General features: G+C 43.3%; 1 protein-coding gene across 1 annotated transcript in view; it reads right to left on the reverse strand.

The window, feature by feature from the left end:
- The window catches only part of mark1 (MAP/microtubule affinity-regulating kinase 1), a 145,998-nt gene that overhangs the window by 65,420 nt on the left and 52,983 nt on the right, over positions 1–27,595 (reverse strand). Inside the window, exons 4-8 of the mRNA XM_034185198.1 lie at positions 15,917–15,965; positions 8,689–8,754; positions 6,834–6,904; positions 5,905–5,961; positions 5,539–5,775 (exon numbers count right to left, since the gene is read on the reverse strand). Of these exons, the coding sequence (XP_034041089.1) occupies positions 5,539–5,775; positions 5,905–5,961; positions 6,834–6,904; positions 8,689–8,754; positions 15,917–15,965 (480 nt within the window). The remainder of the gene's footprint in view (positions 1–5,538; positions 5,776–5,904; positions 5,962–6,833; positions 6,905–8,688; positions 8,755–15,916; positions 15,966–27,595) is intronic.

Consider the following 27,595-nt stretch of genomic DNA (forward strand, 5'->3'; position numbering starts at 1 on the left):
TAACCAGGTTTCTGTTAGGCAGAATAAATCAATACGTCAGGTTTCTGTTAGGCAGAATAAATCAATACGTTGATCAACGTATTGATTTATTCTGCCTAACAGAAACCTGGTTACAGCAGGATGAATATGTTAGTTTAAATGAGTCAACACCCCCGAGTCACACTACTGTCAGAATGCTCGTAGCACGGGCCGGGGCGGTGGATTAGCAGCAATCTTCCATTCCAGCTTATTAATTAATCAAAAACCCAGACAGAGCTTTAATTCATTTGAAAGCTTGTCTCTTAGTCTTGTCCATCCAAATTGGAAGTCCCAAAAACCAGTTTTATTTGTTATTATCTATCGTCCACCTGGTCGTTACTGTGAGTTTCTCTGTGAATTTTCAGACCTTTTGTCTGACTTAGTGCTTAGCTCAGATAAGATAATTATAGTGGGCGATTTTAACATCCACACAGATGCTGAGAATGACAGCCTCACACTGCATTTAATCTATTATTAGACTCTATCGCTTTGCTCAAAAAGTAAATGAGTCCACCCACCACTTTAATCATATTTTAGATCTTGTTCTGACTTATGGTATGGAAATAGAAGACTTAACAGTATTCCCTGAAAACTCCCTTCTGTCTGATCATTTTTTAATAACATTTACATTTACCCTGATGGACTACCCTGCAGTGGGGAATAAGTTTCATTACACTAGAAGTCTTTCAGAAAGCGCTGTAACTAGGTTTAAGGATATGATTCCTTCTTTATGTTCTCTAATGTCATATACCAACACAGAGCAGAGTAGCTACCTAAACTCTGTAAGGGAGCTAGAGTATCTCGTCAATAGTTTTATATCCTCATTGAAGACAACTTTGGATGCTGTAGCTCCTCTGAAAAAGAGAGCTTTAAATCAGAAGTGTCTGACTCCGTGGTATAACTCACAAACTCGTAGCTTAAAGCAGATAACCCGTACCTGGAGAGGAAATGGCGTCTCACTAATTTAGAAGATCTTCACTTAGCCTGGAAAAAGAGTTTGTTGCTCTATAAGAAAGCCCTCCGTGAAGCTAGGACATCTTTCTACTCATCACTAATTGAAGAAAATAAGAACAACCCCAGGTTTCTTTTCAGCACTGTAGCCAGGCTGACAAAGAGTCAGAGCTCTATTGAGCTGAGTATTCCATTAACTTTAACTAGTGATGACTTCATGACTTTCTTTGCTAACAAAATTTTGACTATTAGAGAAAAAATTACTCATAACCATCCCAAAGATGTATCGTTATCTTTGGCTGCTTTCAGTGATGCCGGTATTTGGTTAGACTCTTTCTCTCCGATTGTTCTGTCTGAGTTATTTTCATTAGTTACTTCATCCAAACCATCAACATGCTTATTAGACCCCATTCCTGCCAGGCTGCTCAAGGAAGTCCTACCATTATTTAATGCTTCAATCTTAAATATGATCAATCTATCTTTGTTAGTTGGTTATGTACCACAGGCCTTAAGGTGGCAGTAATTAAACCATTACTTAAAAAGCCATCACTTGACCCAGCTATCTTAGCTAATTATAGGCCAATCTCCAACCTTCCTTTCTCTCAAAGATTCTTGAGAGGGTAGTTGTAAAACAGCTAACTGATCACCTGCAGAGGAATGGTCTATTTGAAGAGTTTCAGTCAGGTTTTAGAATTCATCATAGTACAGAAACAGCATTAGTGAAGGTTACAAATGATCTTATGGCTTCGGACAGTGGACTTATCTCTGTGCTTGTTCTGTTGGACCTCAGTGCTGCTTTTGATACTGTTGACCATAAAATTTTATTACAGAGATTAGAGCATGTCTAGGTATTAAAGGCACTGCGCTGCGGTGGTTTGAATCATATTTGTCTAATAGATTACAGTTTGTTCATGTAAATGGGGAATCTTCTTCACAGACTAAAGTTAATTATGGAGTTCCACAAGGTTCTGTGCTAGGACCAATTTTATTCACTTTATACATGCTTCCCTTGGGCAGTATTATTAGACGGTATTGCTTAAATTTTCATTGTTACGCAGATGATACCCAGCTTTATCTATCCATGAAGCCAGAGGATACACACCAATTAGCTAACTGCAGGATTGTCTTACAGACATAAAGACATGGATGACCTCTAATTTCCTGCTTTTAAACTCAGATAAAACTGGAAGTTATTGTACTTGGCCCCACAAATCTTGGAAGCATGGTGTCTAACCAGATCGTTACTCTGGATGGCATTTCCCTGATCTCTGGTAATACTGTGAGAAATCTTGGAGTTATTTTTGATCAGGATATGTCATTCAAAGCGCATATTAAACAAATATGTAGGACTGCCTTTTTTCATTTACGCAATATCTCTAAAATCAGAAAGGTCTTGTCTCAGAGTGATGCTGAAAAACTAATTCATGCATTTATTTCCTCTAGGCTGGACTATTGTAATTCATTATTATCAGGTTGTCCTAAAAGTTCCCTAAAAAGCCTTCAGTTGGTTCAGAATGCTGCAGCTAGAGTACTGACGGGGACTAGCAGGAGAGAGCATATCTCACCCGTGTTGGCCTCTCTTCATTGGCTTCCTGTTAATTCTAGAATAGAATTTAAAATTCTTCTTCTTACTTATAAGGTTTTGAATAATCAGGTCCCATCTTATCTTAGGGACCTCGTAGTACCATATTACCCCATTAGAGCGCTTCGCTCTCAGACTGCGGGCTTACTTGTAGTTCCTAGGGTTTGTAAGAGTAGAATGGGAGGCAGAGCCTTCAGCTTTCAGGCTCCTCTCCTGTGATCCAGCTCCCAATTCAGATCAGGGAGACAGATACCCTCTCTACTTTTAAGATTAGGCTTAAAAACTTTCCTTTTCGCTAAGGCTTATAGTTAGGGCTGGATCGGGTGACCCTGGACCATCCCTTGTGTTATGTTGCTTTAGACGTAGACTGTGGGGGGGTTCCCATGATGCAACTGTTTCTTTCTTTTTTTGCTCCGTATGCATCACTCTGCATTTAATCATTAGTGATCGATCTCTGCCCCCCTTCTCGGCATGTCTTTTTCCTGGTTCTTCCCTCAGCCCCAACCAGTCTCAGCAGAAGACTGCCCCTCCCTGAGCCTGGTTTCTGCTGGAGGTTTCTTCCTGTTAAAAGGGAGTTTTTCCTTCCCACTGTGGCCAAGTGCTTGCTCATAGGGGGGTCGTTTTGACCGTTTGGGTTTTTCATGGTTATTGTATGGCCTTGCCTTGCAATATGGAGCGCCTTGGGGCAACTGTTTGTTGTGATTTGGCGCTATATAAGAAAAAAGTTGATTGATTGATTGAATAACATATTAAAATAGAGAAGAATACAATGGGTGGAAAGTGCCAAAATATGCTAATTCATGTTAATTAGGTATGAACATCAAAGGAACCAGTCAAACAACTGGAATCTGTCAGACACCCGATTTAAAGTTTCTAGTATTCTAACAACACTACAGCTGTATTTGTATAGCATTTCAGTCCTTTGTTTCATGACAGAAACAAGATTTCCAGTTGTTTGACTGGTTCTTTTGATGTCCATACCTAATTAACATAAAGTAGCATATTTTGGGGCCCTTCCATTGTTCTCTAGTTTGCGCATGTTATTCCTGGGGTATATCAGAGGAGGATCCCACCAAAAAAAAAAAAAAAAAAAAATGTAATTAGTCGTGGGTCAGGTCTCAATATGACTGGACTAGTAATTGTGGCCAAAGGTGGCATCAACAAAGTATTGAGCAAGGGTGTGAATGCTTATGTACAAGTGATTTCTTCTTTTTTTTTTTTTTACAAATTTGCCAAAAAAAAAACAAAAAAACAAACAAACACACACACACAAACTAAACAATTTTTTTTCATGTTGTCAGGATGGGGTGTTGTGAGTAGAATTATGAGGGAAAAATGAAATTACTCTGTTTGGATAAGGCTTTAACATTAAATGTGGAAAAAGTGAAGTGCTTTGAATACTTTCTGGATGCACTGTAGGAAAAAAATACTGCCTTCTCATCTATGGCAAAAATATGGGACCATCTACACACATGAGAAGCTGCTCCTGTATACTGAATGAGGTACTGTAATTCACAATTTGTGCAGAAAGTGGAGGTAACACACCATGCCAACTGCCGTAAACAGGAAGAAGTCTTGAATGAGAGACGTTCTAATATCTTAGAGAATTAGAAAATTAAGAAATCATGTTCTCAAACTGAAAGACCACACTCTGTCAACAAAGACGGAATATAATTAATTAATATTATTTGACCTTCCACTTGTTTGGACTGTAAGAGACAGCAACAGCAGGTTGGCAACCAAAATCTGAGGTCAGTGTTTGTGTTATAAATAAATGTGATGACTTTTCAAATGCTTAATTACACTGCATCATACAATAATATTAATTGCTTGTTAGCTTCTGCTCGCTAAATAAATAATGCACATTTTAATTTTTCGTGCATGAAGAAGTAGCACCACTTTCAGAAATTCAATTTGTAGACTGATGAGACTTTTTTGTTATCCTCACAATGTATTTTTGGACAGATGCGACCAATACTGCAGTGCGACTTATTGTCCAAAAATATATCAATACACTGTGGGTACTATCCTATAGTCATAGTAAAGCAGTGCAGAGCTCAGTGCAAGTGTCATTATTATAGTAGTTACCAACCTATGCTGCTGTCAGTTTTTACTGCCAAATCCAATATCATTTAAACAGCAAGTACACTTCTACTCAACATGCCCTTGGTCTTAAATTATGTCAGGAACAGCACTGGAACGTGAGGCAGCAGAAAGCATCTGCGCCACAGAACACCAAAAATGTGGTCTTAAGTCGAGCATAGTTTTCCTGCTGTTTATATAGCACAAGACTGAGACATGCCTACATAAGCAGGTTCACAAGGTGAGTACAATAACAAACTGAAAACAATTAACAAAATAAAAGAAGTGATGGACAAATAAAACTTCACCTTAACTATTTCACCTCAGGGAGCTTTGGTGAGTACTCTCTGCATGTGCTTTTTAATGCGTTACACACAGATCCATTAACTCGCCAGACACCCTCTCAGTTGATTCCACTATCCAAATCGCACTGGGCTAACTTCCAGTTCACCCTGCTCTTAACATAATGTGAGATGTCACTCTTTACTGACTAAATACATCCCCATTGCACCATGTGCCTTATTTTATGCTCAGAATACATGAAGTGTAGTTGAACACACCAACAGATGCAACTGTATATGACTGCATTATGCAAATCATCAGGATAGGGCTCTTTATGTGGTTTTTCCTTTTACGGTGTAAAACTGCAAGGCCATTATTGGACTGTACTTAAAAAGGGAAGCAAACATTCAGTTAACTCCAAGCATGAGCAAGTATTCACTGGCTGCAGAGACAGTTGCTTCCTTTCATAATGTTATTAAGAGACGTTATATTTTATCACAGAGAATTATGTTAACTGGCGGAAACAGGGATTCCTTCAATCAACTAAAACATTAATGTCTGTATGAACAACAGCACATGAACACAAACACAGGCAGTGACACAGAACAAATACAGTGACACACCTTTAGGTTCTGTCCATCAAAAGGCAGTGAGCCGCTGACCAGGGTGTAGAGGATAACCCCAAGGCTCCAAACATCCACCTCTGGTCCATCGTACTTCTTGCCCTGAAAGAGTTCTGGAGCAGCGTAGGGCGGGGAGCCACAGAACGTATCCAATTTACTGCCCACGGTGAATTCGTTGCTAAATCCGAAATCTGCTATTTTGATGTTCATGTCTGCATCTAACAACAGGTTTTCAGCCTAAGGAGGGGAGACATTGAGGAAATCACCGTCTAGACTGCCAAATCCCATTAACTGACACAATATAATCACGATAAGAAGAAGACGTCAGGTTTATTAACACATAAAAGCACTTTTTTACACCCTCACTTTTAGATCCCGGTGTACTATCCTTCTCTGGTGACAATACTGCACTGCGGATACAATCTGAAAAACAAACACACACATCATTCTCACCGTATTCACCACTGTGTGAAGATTCAAACCCAGTATGGTGGATTGTGGCATCTTTTTTAAGGTTAATGTTGTCAGTTTTTCATGTCTGATCTCACCCCTACCTCATGTTTACAAGTTAACACAAAGTAAGTTGTTGCTATGGCAGATGACAGAATGTCACTGCCATACAGACAGATAGATAGAACTTTATTGATGCCTTGGGCAAGGTCAGGGAAATTAAGGTTCCATTTGCAGCACAGCACTGATAACAACAAGAACAGGAAACAATGATTAAAAACCAAAAATGCTAAACAATACAAAGTATCCCACAAAAGCAATCAAGTGAAAATCATTCACACATTCCACCCACCTGAGTACGCTCATGCACGTTCACAAGCACTTTGATCTTTCTGAGTATTGACCCGTCTGTAGTGCACAGTCTTACATGCAGACACAGCCCAGAGTGCATCACACATACTGGCACCGAGTCATGGAAGACCATCATTAAGGGATTTTGAAACGTGACAGTGTCGATGTAATCAAAACATTTGTTTTGTTAGATGATACAGTATTTACAAAAATTCTAAATTCTAAAATACGACTGATTGTAATGATGCTTCATTTGATTACAAGCCATAATTGAGCATAAGAGAAATACACTGTAGATGGGCTATTGCTGTCGTGGCACCACTAGGTGTCAGCGCAGCATCTGCAAAGGAAGTGTCCTCAACCCCTGCTCTCCAGATATATCTGCCCTCCATCTTTCCTCTGCAGTTAGTGACAACGCCTGATCTTGGTGCAGTGTTTCTGCTGGAAAAAGTAATTGAATGACGACAGAGGGTCCCGCAATAGTGATGACTCACCTGTCTGAACTTGGACCTGGCCTCCTTCTCCTTCATTCTGCCATGAGCTACCAGATAGTCAAATACCTCTCCTGAAGTATAAAGACATCACACAATTACCAATCAGAATCATCATCATCCTGACTGTGACCGTAGACATCATCTGGTGTTACTTGTGTCACAGCTATACACATCAGTCATATACCGTTAGAGCCACAAATATATGCATAGCAGCAAAGGGTTTTTAAAAAACATTATCACAAAATATTAGAATTCATACCAAATAATGAATATGAGCTTGAATTGCAGATTCTCAGCATTGATTTGAGGGTAATCACTCCAAAGTGGATCAACGGTGTTAGAATTGCAGCAATTTTGTGTGTGGATGCCCATTTTATAAAGGGCCATAAATAATTGGACAACAGCTGCTAAGCTGTTTCACAAAAAGAAGCTTGTTCTTTTCTCACTATTTCATTAGAGCTGATTTACATTTGCCTTAGATTTGAGTTAAATCAGTCATTAAGAAAAGGTAAGAGTTTGAACAATATGGCAAATCTGTCTAGAGTGGCCATTTTCACAGTCAGACATCCGGGAACTTCCTAGCCAGAAGGGAGCTGCCATCTTTGTTTGGGAGAATTGAGTGACTTCGGTAACATTGAAAGCAGCACGAAAATGCCCAAAAGTTGTTGTGTTCCGGGTTGTACAGCCAACCAAGAGTTATCCCGAACGGCAGTTCTATATTACCATCTGAGAAATGCAGGCATGAAAAATGGCTCGCTGCAATCAACAGGGCCACTGTAAACACCAATGGGGAGTATCAACGAAAGTCTGGTCCTGCTATCTGTATTCTGCCCATTTCATGTGGTAAGTACTTTTTGTGTTAATATTTATCATTTATGAATTGAGGTTGTCGTCAGGAGCCGTTCACATTTTTTCAAAAGTTTGAAAATACTGACAAAGCACCAGCTACAGAAACAAAGCTGGATGACGGTTAAACAATGTCTCCGAAAGTCAACATAAGTCCAGATTTCTTGTTTCGTTTTGGCTTCGGTGCCCATCGTTAGTGCCGTGTGATCGGGGCTTAACTGATACAATTATTAATATATTCTTATATATATAAAAGAATACTCACAAAGACTCTTGATGAAGTATGTGCAGACGTCTTTGTAATCAATCTCAGGCCATTGTTTAGTATCGTCTAACCAGTTGGCTGCAATAATCTTATAGATATTTTCGGATTCCTGCCAACTCCAGCTTCTTTCTGTATCGTTTCCGTGCCTCAGGTGATAAATTCTCTTCGTACTGATACATCATCAAAAAAACAATCTTGAAAGTACAGAAACAACAAACTTTGTGGGCATGCTCACATTTCCCCTAAACAAAGATAGCGCCTAGAAATTATGTCATGTGTGATGTCACGCCGACTGCGAGAATGCAAAAAGGAGACTAGTGGGGAAAGCCATCATGAAAACTATGACAAGTCTAACGCAGTAACAAGCTTCAGTGACTGTGATTGGAGAAAGTGGATGTAACAGCTTTTGCTTGTTGCCTCACCAGTCACAGCTTTGGCACAGAGAAAGCCACTGTTAAAAATAATACATGAAATCTACACTCATGTTTTCTGGAAAGCACCAGAAAGAACCATCTTAACACGATAAGCACAGAAAGTTAGGAATGTGCAAACACCATATGCTTCTGACTAATATTAAATTGAATATTAAAGGACAGAATTAACTTATGGCATGCAGTGCTGAAAGCGTTACATGATTATGGCATTGTTTCAGCACCCAACCAGTGCAGATAGCAACCACAAATAATGTACAAAAAATTCTTGCAATAGTCACATTTGCTGGGTATGAATTATGCGTTCACTCACCACCACTGGCATACTCCATCACCAAATAAAGTGTCTTCTCTGTCTCAATCACCTCAAACAATTTCACTGCCGGAGAAATTTTTTTTAAAGGGAGAGGGGAAAAACAAAAGCTTGTATGAAACAAGTCTGGCACATATAAGGTGGCATTATACGTTAGTGACAGTTGATTTTTTAGCATACTGAAAGTCACCTCCTCTCTGCAAAGTTAAAACTAATACAGGTGAACCTCCAAAAAATTCAAACTGTGAGCTATCTGAAACCGTGAGTTAATGAGGTTGACCAAAAACATACAGTAGCCTTTACAGAGTACTCACTAATCGATCGTGAGTCAAGTCGAAACGCGAGTTACACATACGAGAGTTAATGGGGTTCACCTTTTTGTGAGCCTAAATGATGTCATCAGAATTGTCAACACAGCTAAATTTTATTTAATAAAAAACACAATAAAATGCATTTTACAAAGTATAGGTTTTTTTTTTTTTTTTTTTTTTTTACTAGTTTGGAAGGTCCTGTGATTTATACTCTGGTACAACTAATATACTAAAAAATAACACTTTTGTTACTAATAATTATTATTATAGTAACATGTATATAAGGGTATGTACTAAACAAACAAACAAAAAAACCTTTAACAATGAAAGAATAAATGCCAATAATAAAAAGAACACTCTAACAATGTTGTGTGGGCCGCTGAAGAGGAGGTACTGCTGGCCCACCACCACCAGAGGGCGCCCTGCTTGGAGTGCGGGCTCCAAGCACGAGAGGGCGCCAGACCCAGAAGAAGTGACAGCTGTCACTCATCCTCTGCACCAGCTGTCACTCGTTCATCATCACCACCATAAAAGCCGGACTGCAACTCCACCTCCCCGCCGAGAAATCGACTACCATTACCAAGGTAATTTCTCTGTGAACTTAAGACTGTGTATCTGTCTAAACTCTTCTTTGCAGCCGTTTTCCTGTCGGTGAGACTCGTCTGTGGAGGTGGCGTTTGAGGTGTTCAGCGACGGCTTCGCAACACCTCCCACCCAGATAAGTGCTCACACAGGAGCTGCACGAGTGTGTGCTTGGAGGTGGAGGCGCTTCCTCCCTCGTTAACTGTGGATTTACTGAGTGTGCGGACTCACACTCACTCATCATATTTCTGCTTTCTGCCAGCAGTACCAGGGTCGACAGCCGAAGACAGAGGCCACCTGGGGACTCGGGACTTGGCGGCTCCGGTGTTCTTCAGACCGTTGGTGGTGGAAGCCGTGTGGGACGCAGCTTCTCTCTCGTCGGGGGTCTTCTATCTTCGAGCCTGCCCACACGTCACCTGGTGTTAAATTGACTGTGCAGATTACAGTACGTTTCGTTGTGTATTATCGCAACATTAAATTGTTACCTTTTTGGCTTATTCATTGTCCGTTCATTTGAGCCCCCTGTTGTGGGTCCGTGCTACGACACCTTCCCAACAGGATTTCTCGGCCATCGTCATGGATTCCGAGGGGCGTCAACCCGAGCTTGAACGGCCAATGGAAGAGCCAGGAGCGCAGGCGTCAGCGGGAGGCGTGTTGAGTGAGCTGCAGCATATCTTAACCGCCTTCACGGCTCGGTTAGATTTAGTGACCGAGCAGAGTGTCCTCCTTAATCGGAGGGTGGAGGCTCTCACCGCCAGGGTGGAAGCGCGCGATCAGGTCGCTGCTGCAGCCACTCCTCTGGCTGGTCCTGGGCCTGTATCAGACATTCCACTGGTCGTTCAACGAACCCCCCCACCGTCCCCTGAAGCATACATAAGCCCTCCGGAACCGTACGGGGGCTGTGTCGAGACGTGCGCGGACTTCCTCATGCAGTGTTCTTTCGTCTTTTCACAGCGCCCTGTCATGTACGCATCAGATGCTAGCCGGGTGGCTTATGTTATTAATTTGCTTCGAGGAGAGGCACGCGCATGGGCTACGGCGCTTTGGGAGCAGAATTCACGGCTCCTAACGTCTTATACTGGGTTTGTACGGGAGTTCAAACAAGTGTTTGATCATCCCAACAGAGGCGAGACCGCTTCGAATGTGCTGCTGTCGATGAGACAGGGGCGCTGTAGCGCAGCCGAGTATGCAGTCGACTTCCGCATCGCGGCGGCGAGGTCTGGCTGGAATAACGTTGCGCTCCGCGCCACCCCGGTCCTTAAGGAGCACCTACTGGCTAAGGAGGAACCGCGGGATTTTGACGGGCTTGTCGATTTAGTTATACGCTTAGACAACCGTTTAAACGAGCATCGTCGGGAGCAGGCCGGGGGGCGTGACCGGGCACGAGCCGTCCCTCCCCCTTCCGGTTCCGACAAGGTGACGTCGTCCCCACGCTTCACTGCCAGAGAGCTCCGTATGGCTACAGCTCCCCCTGCTGAGGAGGCTAGGGACACGAGCAGGGCCAAATTAAGATCAAATATCAGACAAAGGAGGCTGGCCCGAGGGGAGTGTTTTGTCTGCGGCTCTCGCGAGCACATGCAGAGGGACTGCCCCCAAACGGCCAAACTACAACGACCGTCCTTAGAAACTGGGCTAAGGGTGGGACATAACACGCATGCGGGAAAACCCCGCAAATCTGCACGAATCCCAGTAACAATCCTTTGTGGGGATTTAACCCTTCACGCCCCAGCGCTGGTAGACACGGGGTCTGAAGGGAATCTGCTGGACAGCAGATGGGTAAAGGAAGTAGGGCTCCCTCTGGTGGCTCTGCCGACACCATTGCGGGTGCGAGCACTAGATGGCACCCTGCTTCCACTAATCACACATCAGACACAACCAGTGACTTTGGTTGTGTCTGGGAATCACAGGGAGGAGATAGTGTTCCATGTAACACCTTCTACCTCCCGAGTGATTTTGGGCTTTCCATGGATGGTGAAGCACAATCCCCGGATAGATTGGCCGTCCGGGGTAGTCACGCAGTGGAGCGAAACCTGCCACCGGGAGTGTTTAGGATCCTCGGTCCCTCCCGGCACTACGGCTAATGAGGAGGTCAAAGTTCCCCCCAATCTATCGGCGGTGCCAAAGGAGTACCATGATCTTGCTGACGTTTTCAGCAAAGATCTGGCGCTCACTCTTCCCCCGCACCGGCCGTATGATTGTGCCATCGATTTGGTCCCGGGCGCTGAGTACCCGTCCATTAGGTTGTACAACCTCTCACGTCCGGAACGCGAATCAATGGAGACCTACATCCGGGACTCCTTAGCTGCCGGGCTGATCCGGAACTCCACCTCCCCGATGGGTGCTGGTTTCTTTTTTGTGGGTAAAAAAGACGGCGGACTCCGTCCATGCATTGATTACAGAGGGCTGAACGAGATCACGGTTCGCAACCGATACCCGTTACCTCTGTTGGATTCAGTGTTCACACCAGTTCTGGTGCAGCCTGATCCTGATCGCCAGTACATAGTAGAAGTGGACGCCTCTGACTCAGGGATAGGAGCCGTGCTGTCCCAGAGCGTGGAGGCTGATAAGGTTCTCCATCCTTGTGCCTTTTATTCCCGGAGGTTGACCCCCGCTGAACGGAACTATGACGTCGGCAATCGGGAACTTCTTGCGGTGAAGGAGGCTCTTGAAGAGTGGAGACACCTACTGGAGGGGGCATCGTTGCCCTTCACGGTTTTCACGGACCATCGGAACCTGGAGTACATCCGGACCGCCAAGCGGCTGAACCCCAGGCAAGCCCGCTGGTCTCTTTTCTTCGGGCGCTTTGACTTCCAGATCACGTATCGCCCCGGGACCAAGAACCAAAAACCAGATGCATTGTCCCGGGTGCACGAAGAAGAAGCCAAAGCGGGGCTGTCGAACCCCACCGAGACCATCATCCCCGAGTCCACTGTCATGGCCACCCTCACCTGGGACGTGGAGAAGACCGTCCGGGAGGCCCTGACAAGGAGCCCGGACCCGGGGACTGGCCCCAAGAACCGACTGTACGTCCCACCAGAGGCAAGAGCTGCCGTATTGGACTTCTGTCACGGGTCCAAGCTGTCCTGTCATCCCGGAGTGCGTAGGACCGTGGCAGTAGTCCAGCAGCGCTTCTGGTGGGCGTCCCTGGAAACCGACGTCCGGGACTACGTCCAGGCCTGTACCATCTGCGCCAGGGGCAAGGCAGACCATCGGAGGACGACGGGCCTCCTCCAACCCCTGCCAGTGCCTCATCGCCCCTGGTCTCACATCGGCCTGGATTTCATCACGGGCCTCCCGCCGTCCCAGGGCAACACCGTGATTCTCACGATAGTGGACCGGTTCTCCAAGGCGGCCCACTTCGTGGCCCTCCCGAAGCTCCCGACGGCCCAGGAGACGGCAGACCTCCTGGTCCACCACGTCATGCGGCTGCATGGGATACCATCGGATGTTGTATCAGATTGTGGTCCCCAGTTCTCTTCACAGGTGTGGAAGAGTTTCTGCAAGGAGCTGGGGGCCACCGTGAGTCTCTCGTCAGGGTACCACCCCCAGACAGAGCGGGCCAACCAGGAGTTGGAGCAGGCCCTTCGGTATGTCACCTCCGCGCATCCAGCGGCCTGGAGTCACCATCTGGCCTGGATCGAGTATGCCCACAACAGCCAAGTTTCGTCTGCTACCGGCCTCTCCCCTTTTGAGGCATGTTTGGGGTAGCAGCCCCCATTGTTCCCGCTGGTGGAGGGAGAGGTCGGTGTGCCCTCGGTCCAGGCCCACCTCAGGAGGTGCCGCCGGGTGTGGCGGGCCGCCCGCTCTGCCCTGTTAAAGGCCCGGACGAGGGCCAAGGCCCATGCGGACCGCCGGCGTTCCCCGGCCCCCACATACCAGCCCGGGCAGGAGGTGTGGCTCTCGACCAAGGACATCCCTTTGTGTGTCGACTCCCCAAAGTTGAAAGACAGATTCATTGGACCCTTTAAGATCCTCAAGATCATCAACCCGGCCGCAGTGAAGCTTCAACTCCCGGCTTCACTGCGGATTCACCCTGTCTTTCATGTTTCCCGTCTCAAACCACACCGCACCTCGCACCTCTGTACTCCAGGACCTACGCCGCCTCCTGCCCGGCTCATTGACGGGGAGCCTGCCTGGACAGTCCGCAGGCTCCTGAACGTCCGTCGTAAGGGCCGGGGTTTCCAATATCTGGTGGACTGGGAGGGGTATGGACCTGAAGAACGCTCCTGGGTGAAGAGGAGCTTCATCCTGGCCGAGTTCTACGCAAGACATCCGGACAAGCCTGGTCGGACGCCAGGAGGCGCCCGTTGAGGGGGGGGGTCCTGTTGTGTGGGCCGCTGAAGAGGAGGTACTGCTGGCCCACCACCACCAGAGGGCGCCCTGCTTGGAGTGCGGGCTCCAAGCACGAGAGGGCGCCAGACCCAGAAGAAGTGACAGCTGTCACTCATCCTCTGCACCAGCTGTCACTCGTTCATCATCACCACCATAAAAGCCGGACTGCAACTCCACCTCCCCGCCGAGAAATCGACTACCATTACCAAGGTAATTTCTCTGTGAACTTAAGACTGTGTATCTGTCTAAACTCTTCTTTGCAGCCGTTTTCCTGTCGGTGAAACTCGTCTGTGGAGGTGGCGTTTGAGGTGTTCAGCGACGGCTTCGCAACACCTCCCACCCAGATAAGTGCTCAAACAGGAGCTGCACGAGTGTGTGCTTGGAGGTGAAGGCGCTTCCTCCCTCGTTAACTGTGGATTTACTGAGTGTGCGGACTCACACTCACTCATCATATTTCTGCTTTCTGCCAGCAGTACCAGGGTCGACAGCCGAAGACAGAGGCCACCTGGGGACTCGGGACTTGGCGGCTCCGGTGTTCTTCAGACCGTTGGTGGTGGAAGCCGTGTGGGACGCAGCTTCTCTCTCGTCAGGGGTCTTCTATCTTCGAGCCTGCCCACACGTCACCTGGTGTTAAATTGACTGTGCAGATTACAGTACGTTTCGTTGTGTATTATCGCAACATTAAATTGTTACCTTTTTGGCTTATTCATTGTCCGTTCATTTGCGCCCCCTGTTGTGGGTCCGTGCTACGACACCTTCCCAACAAACAATGCAGAATAATTCCAAATTAAGGAGCTGATAGTAAAGAAGAAAGATGTAACTTGTACTCCAAAAAAATACAGTGTATGTCTATATACATACTCATACTCATACATACATACATACTCGTATAGACGCAGACGCATACACACACACACACACACACACACACACACACACACACACACACACACACACACACACACACACACACACACACACACACACACACACACACACCAAATTTTCAAATACAACAGCAGAAATATGCCAATATTACGAATGCCATACAGAATATCAATTTTAGGTGGTCATTTCTTCAATCTGGACTGAGAACACTTGAGAGCTTTTCATTTTGTGCCCAGAATGTTGTAGCCCATTCACACTATGATGTGAGGTGCCTGAAGCTAGCAGATGTAGCAGATTCACAAAAATCGCTGTGAAAATGCCAGCAAAGGCTCCAAGGGTCCACATTTCCTGCCTTCAACGCAGCTCGATGTAGCCCAGTAGAGTACGCCATTATACTGGTGGGCCACTGACTCACACTGCGTCATTGCAACAGATTTTATACCTTCCTTCACATTTCTACATATTTCTTCATGCCCAAGGGATCCAGAGTAGGTGGTACAGCCAATCAAGCCTCCGACGCTGACCAGCAGAGAGGAACGCAGCAGTAACAGCGTGCTACCACAGGTGACATAGTGGTAGCGGAGCTCAAATCCTACTGGCATTTTAGCATGAACGTCAAACATTTTAGGTATGTTGAAAATTTTTCCAGAACCACGAAGAACATCAACGTTGCCTGACTGATGTTGACCTAGCTTCTGCGGAGTCTGGTGAGCCTCAGCGCTGGTCAATGGCAAGCAACTTTTCACTCTCCTTCGGCAAACGCTGGGCTAGTCATCAGAGTGTGAATGGGCCATTAGATTTCTAAGTGTGCACATTTCAATGGCTCACATATATTTACATCCGCCAAGGACGTAATAAAATAATCAGCGTTTATTTATTTGTCTGTCTGTCTGTCAGCAGGATTATGTCAACACTAATGTACGGATTTTGATGAAATTTTCACCACAGATAGATATTAGGCCATGGAAGACTCCACTGAATTTTGGAGGTGATCCAGATCCAGATTGGCGGACATCAGAAATCTCGGATTGCTCTTGTTATATGTTGCTTTTAAGCCAATCCATTCGATGAGCAAATATCTAAGGAATAAGCTGCAGTTTCTTCTTTCAACATACCTATATTTGGATGATTTAATATCTTCATTATTCGGACTTCCCTGAAGAGCTGTAAAGACAAAGAGTGGCATTTAATACATCTAATAAGTAAAATGACATTACCAGTAGTGGGGCTCTTTCTGCTCAGAAAGCACCGTTAGAATACATTATTATTAAAATTGATGAGCCACAATAAACTCCAAAAAGTGTATGAGGTTAAACTGGATTTCACTGAACAGGAACACAGAAAGATCTGAGAATCACAGGTTATTGGAGTGCACATAGAGAAACATGACTAACATGACTACCCTGCAGTGACCCCTGCCCAATAAAGATAAAGAGCAGACACTGCAGTCCAGCTATCAGGCCAGTTGTCAACCTGAACAGCCAGTCAGCAGCATCACAGAGTCAACACTGCAAAGCAGCAGCACATGAGCTTACAGCACAATCACTTTAGCGTGGACATTCCAAAATGAGCTGCACAATCATAGAGGCCCTCTAATGCCAAAACATATAAATGCAGCAGATGGTAAATACTAAAAGGTTATTACACCCACACCCTGTAAAGTGTGCATGGTCTTCAGGCTTTTGTGTCCCCCTGAGGTTGAACAAAATGACTTGAAGAATTTTGCTACTATGTGGATCAAACTTGGTAGAATGACTGAGTGACAGCCGCAGAGAAAGCAATCTGATTTCGAGAAAAATCAGTTAAAAGCCAATGTGGGGTGCCAAGGTCAAAATTTGGGCCCAATGCTTATACAGTGCCCTTCGAAAGTATTGGAACACAGTATTTTAGACAATTGAATTTATTTATGCCATTTCAAATACAAAAATTTTTTAAAAAATTCTAAAATTATCTGCCCAAAAATCACACTGAAAGTAAACCTCTACAACTTGATATAAATTAATTAAAAATTTAAAAGCCAAGATGATGGGTTGTATAACTAATGGAACACTTTGGTATAATACCTGTAAATCAGTTTTATTGCCAGTGTCTTGGTGGCTTTCCTCACTCTTTTCCTTGCACAGTCAATCAGTTTTTGAGAATTGTCTACTCCACACAGATTTACCATTAGGGTTGGGTATCGAGAACAGGTTCTTTTCAAGTATCGTTAGAAATGATTCGATCCACCGATATCAATAACCTTTTTGCTTAATGATTCACTTATCGGTCCTTCAGAGCAGCCGTTGTTTTTGAGGGTGTTTGTCAGGAGAATGATCATTCTTCTACGTTGATTACAGACCCTGCAGCGGCTCTGTAATCAACCGTTTGTGCAGCGCAACACCACTTTGAAGTGTGAACCAATGAAGCAATGCTTCGATCCACTAGCTCGTTGGTTCTTTGATTCACTGCTCTTCAGAAACGGCAAGTCCACTTCTTAACCCCTCTCAAAGCCATTAAAATATCGTGAGTCACTTTTGTGTGGGTTAAAGTCACTAATTGGGACTCTTGTCTTGTTGCAGTCAAGAAACAAGAATCGTCCTCCGTTCCGTTGACACAGCTCCAAACGCTGCGCGGCTCTCTGCCAAGACAGAGTCCGGTCGGAATTAATAAGCGAGGGGTCACCCCTCGTTCACACTGCCTCCGGTGTTACCGCTGCAGGGTATGGATGTGAGACCCGAAGAGAATCCAAGTCATTAAAAGATACAAACCTCTCTCAGTGGCCACAGAGCTCTGTGGCTGCGGTTACCGAGACCCTGCAGCGCTGCAGATTTTTCTGCAAGAAGTCTATCCTTGGGGGCTGCCGGAGCGCTCCGCATCCAAATAGTGAGCGTAGTCTCTGGACCTGTTGCCGGAGTTGGCCGCAGCGCTGCACAGCAGATGGGGGGGGGGGGGCATTGTGAGTGGCCCGCTGCAGCGTTTACCGAGCCTGCAGACTCGGTAAGCGCATCGGAGGCACTTCAAAACGAACTGAAGCTCTCTATAAAATGACACCTCTTACAAACGTAATACAGACAAGAAACTACAATCGACTAAAACATTTTTTTCCCTCCCAAAACAAGATGTTCTGCATTCTTTATAAATTACATCCTGGGGTGCAGCGCAGCCAGCTGCAAGAGCTCAGCTCAGCTGTATGGAAACACATTCATGCCAATAATGTGTGAAAGGAAATGGTTTTGACAATAACTACAGATTTTGTTTATTTCTATTTATGTCCAGAGATCAAGGATCCACCATGTAGAGTTTATTTAAGTCCAGAGTTCAAGGATCCAGTGACCAATTTCATATTTATTACTTTAAGACTCAATAAAATGTTGTTCAATTTCAATTCAATTTAAATTTAATCGGCTTATAAAGCACCAAATCACAAAAGCCATCTCAAGGCGCCTCACATAGAACAGCTCAACATAAAAATTTTTAAATTAATAAATAAAAATTTAAAAATTCAAATACATAATTAAAAACAGAAGTAAAACAATAAAACAGATAAAAAAATAAAAACATTGGAAGGATTTTCTTCAGAAAACTGCTGTGTATAAATGAGCAGTTGTGTGACACATTTCTGCCACTGACCTGTATATAACAGTGTTTTTTACAGATCAGTGGTTTCTGCACTGCAGTCTTCCATGTTTTGGCCTGATGCCGCACAAAGTTACATCACAGTGTATAGCAGCGAAAGTGGGACTGGGTTGAACTTTGACTGTGGCAGTATGACGATAAGCCAAAATGTGCGCTCCCAGCGAAGCCTCGCTTGGCGTCACGTCAACAACCGAGCTAAAGTGACACAAAGAAAAGAAAAGCATCTCATTGAAAATAATGCTTTTTAGAACGATTCGCGATGCTTCTGAGCAGGTGACGCTTCCAGTGTGAAAGCCCCATGAGTCTGCAAGAAGGAGAAGAGTGAGAAAAGCCACCAAGACACCCAGACAACCCACAAAAATTTGTAGGCTTCTGTGACTGATTGGAGAAATTGTGCATTGTGGTTTTTTTGCATTTTGTGTCACCGGTTATACAGCGTCATGATGAACTAGCGCAGAGAAGGATTTTCTTCCACCAAAACATCAAATCTAGGCTTGCATCTCAGATGTACCTCCTGGCAAATTGTAGCTGAACTTTCAGATCTTTAAAAAAAAAAAAAAAAAAAAAAAAATCCAATTTTTATACTGAGAAGCCTGATTTACTTTTTGTATTTGAAATGCCATAAACAAATGACAATGTGTCAAACACCAAGGGGCCCAGTACTTTTGCGGGGTACTGTACACTGTAACTTACAAATGCATTTAAATTTTATATAAGCAGAATTAAGGACAGAAATATATTGTCCAATGATACGTATCTTATCAGTTTCTGAGAGGCAATACAGGTGGTGACTAAAACGACTGTCCATGCATTTGATGGTTTGAAAGCCCATATTCTTCAGCATATTTTTAACCAATAAAATGCTCCACAAGAATCTTCATCTCCTCAGCTGCTCAGAATAGCTACACTATCTGTGTGGCAATCCCTGCTTCATATTCACTAACTGCTAGTGTGTGTTGCTCTCAGAGGTTCCCCTGCACTAACAAAGTGGAAACACGCTAACACAATCAGTACATTTCCTGCATTAGACAAGAATAAACATATGGTAAAAATCACAGCTATAGATCACACCACATGTTTATACATGAGACACACCATCAGTCAATACTGACAGTCTTTACTAGTCTGAACGACAGATGGACTACAGAATCACCGTTTCATCTCTTCATCTCTTTCGTTTGCGTCACTGCCCTAAAGCCCCTCACATGGAAAACATGCGTGCAGCCACTTTGAAACAAAAATTAGAGCAAATCCAAGAAGCGCAGTGGAAAACAACAACACGCACAACAAACAGTCCCTGTCAATACAAGGTCAATATGGAAACAGACAACACTGAGGCTGATGGGAGATAACGAGTGTGGAATCTTTGATTCAGTCTGCTAAGAATACAGATAATGTCAAGAAGTATAAATGTGCAAAGACTGACACATCTTATCAGGCAGCAGTTTTGAGGCTGGATGCACGTTTCAGAAAATATGTCTTCCATCTAATAGAAATGGATGAAAATAGACCATTTAGATGGCAAATACTTGACACCAGGAAAAGCTGCAAAAGCCTAATTTGCATGTTACACATGAAAACACACCATATCAAGTGGAGCTGAATCTCAGTTATCTGTTCCAGTGACCTACTTCCAGCCACCTAGGGGCACCCAGACTCCCAAAGTAGCCTTAATTACAGCAGAGTCCCCAAGCAGAAGGAGAACAGGAGATATGAGACTGGAACCCTTAACGGGAACTGGCGGCACTATTTCAGTCACAGCTGCACAGCTGCTCATTTAACATGGAGAATGCTGATAGGATGAATTTTGGAAGTCTGTGTGTGTGCATTCATGTGTACATATAGTATTCCAAAACAATGCAGCAGTAAACAACTATTGCTTCATGTTGGTCAATAAAACTGTGAAAGACAAAGGCAGATAGGGTGACAGGGAATGTTGTTGACATTCACACAAACAATGCAGTCCCATCTCACACTCCTGAATTCATGAAAATAACAAAAACATCCAGCACCCTGAAGAAAAAGCATGCCTTTTCATGCACGTCTCCCTCTGGAAAGAGGTTACACTTTTTATTTCTGACAGGGCTGCAAATGACAATGGGCAAGTCCAAGAAGGTTACAAATTCATTGCTATACAGTAGTGTTCAGAATAATAGTAGTGCTATGTGACTAAAAAGATTAATCCAGGTTTTGAGTATATTTCTTAGTGTTACATGGGAAACAAGGTACCAGTAGATTTAGTAGATTCTCACAAATCCAACAAGACCAAGCATTCATGATATGCACACTCTTAAGGCTATGAAATTGGGCTATTAGTAAAAAAAAGTAGAAAAGGGGGTGTTCACAATAATAGTAGCATCTGCTGTTGACGCTACAAACTCAAAACTATTATGTTCAAACTGCTTTTTTAGCAATCCTGTGAATCACTAAACTAGTATTTAGTTGTATAACCACAGTTTTTCATTTCTTCACATCTGCGAGGCATTAATTTTGGTTGTTGACTAGTGTGCTTGGGGTCACTGTCTTGTTGAAACACCTATTTCAAGGGCATGTCCTCTTCCGCATAAGGCACCATGACCTCTTCAAGTATTTTGACATATCCAAACTGATCCATGATACCTGGTATGCGATATATAGGCCCAACACCATAGTAGGAGAAACATGCCCATATCATGATGCTTGCACCACCATGCTTCACTGTCTTCACTGTGAACTGTGGTTTGAATTCAGAGTTTGGGGGTCGTCTCACAAACTGTCTGCAGCCTGTGGACCCAAACTGAACAATTTTACTCTCATCAGTCCACAAAATATTTCTCCATTTCTCTTTAGGCCAGTTGATGTGTTCTTTGGCAAATTGTAACCTCTTCTGCACATGTCTTTTATTTAACAGAGGGACTTTGTGGGGGATTCTTGCAAATAAATTAGCTTCACACAGGCATCTTCTCACTGTCACAGCACTTACAGGTAACTCCAGACTGTCTTTGATCATCCTGCTGCTGATCAATGGATGAGCCTTTGCCATTCTGGTTATTCTTCTATCCATTTTGATGGTTGTTTTCTGTTTTCTTCCACGCGTCTCTGTTTTTTTTTTGTCCATTTTAAAGCACTGGAGATCATTGTAGATGAACAGCCTATAATTTTTTGCACCTGCGTATAAGTTTTCCCCCTCCAATCAACTTTTTAATCAAACTACGCTGTTCTTCTGAACAATGTCTTGAACGTCCCATTTTCCTCAGGCTTTCAAAGAGAAAAGCATGTTGAACAGGTGCTGGCTTCATCCTTACATAGGGGACACCTGATTCACACCTGTTTGTTCCATAAAATTGACGAACTCACTGACTGAATGCCACACTACTATTATTGTGAACACCCCCTTTTCTACTTTTTTTTTTACTAATAGCTCAATTTCATAGCCTTAAGAGTGTGCATATTATGAATGCTTGGTCTTGTTGGAATTGTAAGAATCTACTGAATCTACTGGTACCTTGTTTCCCATGTAACAATAAGAAATATATCCAAAACCTGGATTAATCTTTTTAGTCACATAGTACTACTATTATTCTGAACACTACTGTATGTCTGTTTGCCTGTTTGTCAAGAGGGTATCTATTTTAAAAAACAAAAAAAGAGTGTAGTATATGTCCTTGCTTGTATTTTAATTTGTGTGTGGTTTTATTCTAGATGTGATAATGATTTATAGAAATTATTTCCATACCAAAAGACTGGTTCTCTAAAAGATGGGATATGGTGTATCTGAAGAATAACAACAACAAAAAAGGCACTTTACAATAATGTGATTTACTGACCCTAGGGCTCCAGACTAACTTTTTTCCAGTAGGAGCACTGCAGTCCCTTACTGAAAGTTTTAGGAGCACAAGTAGAAAATTTAGGGGTGCAAACTACAAATCATCCTGCAACATAATTATTAATTTCTCCTGACACCCTAACTACATTACTGATAAATACTATGGCAATGAAATATCTCCTTCAGCCATGTTTGTTGGAAGCCTTGCTTTCTTGTGACTGCAATTAATATAGTTAAACATTTGATCTTCAATTGCAGTTACTACTGAAGTGAAAATTTAGCGGAAACACCATTATCAGTTTTCTATACCAGCTTACCCTAATTAAGGGTGATTTGAGGGGGCTATCCCAGCAGTCACAGGGCATGAGGCAGGGTCCTCCCTGGACAGCACACCATTCTGGACAGGGACTTTCTGGGTGGAGCTTTCATATTCTCCCTGTGTGTGTGGGTTCTTTCCATTGTATGAATAAAAAAAACATTCATTAAAACAGATCCTTGTCATTTGATATTTTATTCATTTATAAACAAGAGAAAAGGGACTTACACCTTTTCCGGTGCTGTGGTGTCCACCAAAGCTCAGCACCAAGACTGAGATGCCCTGTCTCACCCAGGCACCTACTGTGCCCCCGCAAGCCCCATCGGTGCATCCAGTCTTCCTGTCCATTATCCAGCGAATCTCGGCACTGTGTTGGGCAGCTGTTTGTTTTTAAGCTACACGCCGTCACCACTAGTGTGAGCGTGCAGTGGTCAGGGCATGCAATGGTACAAAACGAATGGAACCAAATTTGCACAGTAAATGGAACACAATGGCAAATGGGACAAATCATCAATATCACGTGACATACAAAGCACCAGTCAAATGACAAGGATCTGTATAGGCTTTGTATAAAACTTTAAATTGCCGTAGCTATAGGGCCGTCAATATGTGACCCTGTGATAGACTGGTGTCCTGTCCAGGGTGTATTCCACCTCACACTCCATGACTGCTGGGATAGTCTCCAGTCCCCACATGACATTCAATTGGAGCAAGTGGGTACAGAAAATGGAAGGATTACTATTATTATTATGCAGGGATGGTGGCCAAGTGGTTAATAAATGCGCTTGTTTCCAGTGCAAAAATCTCTCGGTTCCAGCCCACCCAGGTCCATTCTCTATGTAATGTGGAATTGCGTCAGGAAGGGCATCTGGTGTGAAACATCTGCCAAATCAACATGTAGATCCACCTCAAATCTGCTGTGGCGACCCTGAGTGAAAACAAGGGAGAAACTGAAGGGACTAATTATGACATTGGAACAGTTACAACCTAGGCTGTCTGATATTTTACCAAGCATTCCTGGTTACAGTTTGATTAATTTTTAATGTGTTATGAAACAAAGGCTTTAATAAAGTCAAGATTTTTTTGGCATTCCTTCATTTTACTTCTCATTACAGAAGATAATTCAAAGAAAAAGTTTTTTTTATGAACTGAAACCTCATTGATAACTACATATGGAAGAAAAAATAGTGTGACCTCCATGCCTGGTTTCCTTTATTCCCTCTGCAACGGTGCCCACCGGGCCAGCACACAGAACACGCTCACAGGCAAGGAACAGTCCACTCGATACATCTGTTCTTCACCATGGGTAAATATTGGAATTTTGGATAGAAATTTCTGACTAATGGCAGACAGTGCACATTTTTTTTTTCTTTGAATGGCTCTGCTTTCTTTTCACACACAGCAGTAGGCGGTGTGATGGAGCTAAAAGCTCCGCGGGCTGCTCGTGCCGAGAAGGAAACAGAATATACAATTAAGACTTTACATGTAGTGCATCCCACATGGGTATGTAAAAGTCGCTTCCTTTTTACATTTGTCGTGCTTTTGTTGTTTTTTGTTCAGGGATGGCGTCCAAATTGACTCCTGAGTTGATTAATCACCCCCCCCCCCACCACCAACACACACACACACACACACACACATACACACACACACACACACACACACACACACACACACACACACACACACCCCTACACTGGCAGACTCACTCATGAAAAATAAGTTGGCAAATTTGTAGATTACTCATGCGTGAGTGGTTGTGAAAAGCACTCGTGCCATCTCAAAAAATGGTCGCAATATGCGAGCATCTGGGGGAAATGCAGAGCACTGGACCACAATTTTCAAATGGATATTTCCTGCAATCCCCAATACTCCGCCAATAAATATTTTCAATCAGACAAAGTGTTCTTCACTTACTGTGTGGAAATGAAAATTAAGATGGTGTGGCTATAATGGCTCACGGACAACAGACATTTTCCAAAAGAGCCTCCCCCTAGCGTCCCCAATAGACCAAAAAAAATGTCAGTGTCCATAGCAGCCATGTAGGATAAAGAAAAATGGCCATTCCTCTTTCACACAATTCCAAAAATAGTGTTATTTGGTGGCTTCTGGTGCATGACATTCACATGCAAATCAGCAGATATTTGCATCTGCGAAGGTTGTTAGGCCAAGGGTACACCCACATGGCTGTGGCATATAGATGCCTACTTTCAAGTGATGGAGAAGGACCAGTTGTCTGACTGAGTGGCTACCATCCAGGAACTAAGGCGGTTCTATTGTGTGGTGAATGCAGCAATGCACGTCACCAGGGAATGCTCCCAGACCTGACCTGACAAACAAGTTAATTTTAAGCTGCTGCACATGTAACTTCAACCACACCTGCTTCTAATTTCCATTATACATGATTAGAAAATTATTCCCTGCAACAAGCCTAGACAAGAGGTGGCAGACAGGTCTATGGTATATTACATAGGTAAAAGAAAAATGCTGTTTGGATCGATCTGGTGCATGAAACTTACCCAATGACTAATTAGTCATTGGCCAAAGCCAAATGCATGTACCCTCCAAAGACTAGGAATGAGAAAAAAGACTTCTCCAAACTATTTAATTTGGAGAAAGAGGATTAATCTTTTAGGTTAGCTCCTAAAATGATTATTCCTCCTGTCAAGATTTCAAAATTGTGGATATTGTGCTAGATTTTTTTGTATTCGTATTTTATATTCACTTACTTAACCCATTTATGGCCAGATTTTTTTATAAGTGGAAAAAGTTGCATTAGTAGCATTGACATTTTTTATTGTGAGTAGAAAAAGACAGTGATACACTTCGGCAACAAGTGTTGCCAGTGGGGTAAAACGTGTTAACCCTTGTATTATGTTGAAAAAAGTTACATTGATTATGTTTCGAGTCATTTTGACCTGTACTGTGTAAATCCACTCAAAACAGTCAAAAAAACAGGTTAAACCAATAACAACTTCATTTTAATTATATAAACATTTAGAAAAGAGACACATTTTTAATTCCAACACTATATTTAAGAACTATTTAGTTAAAGTTTTCCCCTCCTCACAAACACTTTTTTTTCTTGTTTAACTTCCTCATTTTCTCAGATTTTCTATGTTCAACATCTTTAATGTTCTCTACATGACGGACAGAATGTAACTGTGTGCTGTCTGCAGATGTAATTCTTGCATTTCACGCAAGAAGTAATTGTTTTATTGTCCTCTTGGGAGGGACAGACCTGGCATCATTTCCGATTCTTTACAACTGCATCCACTGGATCCACTGCGGACTGGTTAGACGACCTGAGCATTGACCTTCTCAATGACAGTTGCAGCTGCTGGGAAATTAGCTAGCCTGGTTCGCCCCTGGATCTTAGGAGGGACAATTGCTTTGCCGAGTTCTTCGGGGAAAAGCTGACATTGGTACAATTTGCCAACATTTCATTGCTGGTTGATTTTAGTCCACAGGGCATAGGCATTGTAAGCAGATACATCCACAATATTGTAGAATATCACCAAGGGCCAACGGGCAGTCTTGCACTGGCAGCTGTATGTTGCTGTGACTTTGTACAGATTGCCAACTCCTCCTTTGGTGGAGTTGTAGTTGTAGGATCATTTGTGGCTTCGTATCTTCTCTTGTGCTCAGAGATACATCTGTGTTAGGCATGTGGAGATTAATCGATATAAATCGATATCTAGATACAAACGTGCGCAATGTGAGTAGATCGATTCATTCAGTGTGCATCAATTCGAATGACAGGTTGAATCGTGTTGCATTGCCCGCTGCCTGCTTGCATCAATTTTTTTTCAGAGGCACATTGAATGCACCACGGACAGTTCGGGACACAGCAGCGGCCATTCTTTTTGAGGGAGTTTATAGAGAAAATGATTATTTCTCTATGCTGATTAAAGACTGCAGCGGGTCTGCTTGAAGCTTGAAGCAACGAAGCAGTGCTTCAACTCACTGTTCATTGATTCTCTGCTTCGCTGGTTTTCGGTAGCGGCAAGCCCACTGGTGTGAGCACCAGCCGATACGTTAACTGAAGTTGTCCACCTGATTGCAGGAAATTTGAAAATTGTGGTCCAGTGCTCTGCATTTCCCCCAGATGCTCGCATATTGCGACCATTTTTTGAGATGGCACGAGTGCTTTTCACAACCACTCACGCATGAGTAATCTACAAATTTGCCAACTTATTTTTCATGAGTGAGTCTGCCAGTGTAGGGTGTGTGTGTGTGTGTGTTGGGGGGGGGGGGGGGGGGGGGTGAGTAATCAACTCAGGAGTCAATTTGGACGCCATCCCTGAACAAAAAAACAACAAAAGCACGACAAATGTGGTGGGCACCATTGCAGAGGGAATAAAGGAAACCAGGCATGGAGGTCACACTATTTTTTCCTCCATATGTAGTTATCAATGAGGTTTCAGTTCTTAAAAAAAACTTTTTGTTTGAATTATCTTCTGTAATGAGAAGTAAAATGAAGAAATGCCAAAAAAATCTTGCCTTTATTAAAGCCTTTCTTTCATCACACATTAAAAATTAATCAAACTGTAACCAGGAACGCTTGGTAAAATATCAGACAGCCTAGGTTGTAACTGTTCCGATGTCATAATTAGTCCCTTCAGTTTCTCCCTTGTTTTCACCCAGGGTCGCCACAGCAGATTTGAGGTGGATCTACATGTTGATTTGGCAATATATATATATATATATATATATATATATATATATATATATATATATATATATATATGTATGTCCTGGTAGTCAGGCGGATACAGCAATATATGATACTGACGATGCGATATGATTCACCCCTGTTCCCGATTCGATGCAACTTGATATGTATTTGATGGCGATTCATTTCCTCACAATGCGATATAATGCGGTTTCTAAAAGTAGGCTTTACAGGTTTTCTGTGTCAACATTTTATTTAGTCTTAAAGTAAATAAATATGAAATTGGTCACTGGATCCTTGATCTCTGGACAGAAATAGAAATAAACAAAATCTGTGGTATTTGTTTAAAAAAGCAGATGACAGACATGACACAAAACTAAAGT

This window comes from Thalassophryne amazonica, chromosome 13, assembly GCF_902500255.1.
Source record: "Thalassophryne amazonica chromosome 13, fThaAma1.1, whole genome shotgun sequence".
Taxonomy (NCBI): domain Eukaryota; kingdom Metazoa; phylum Chordata; class Actinopteri; order Batrachoidiformes; family Batrachoididae; genus Thalassophryne; species Thalassophryne amazonica.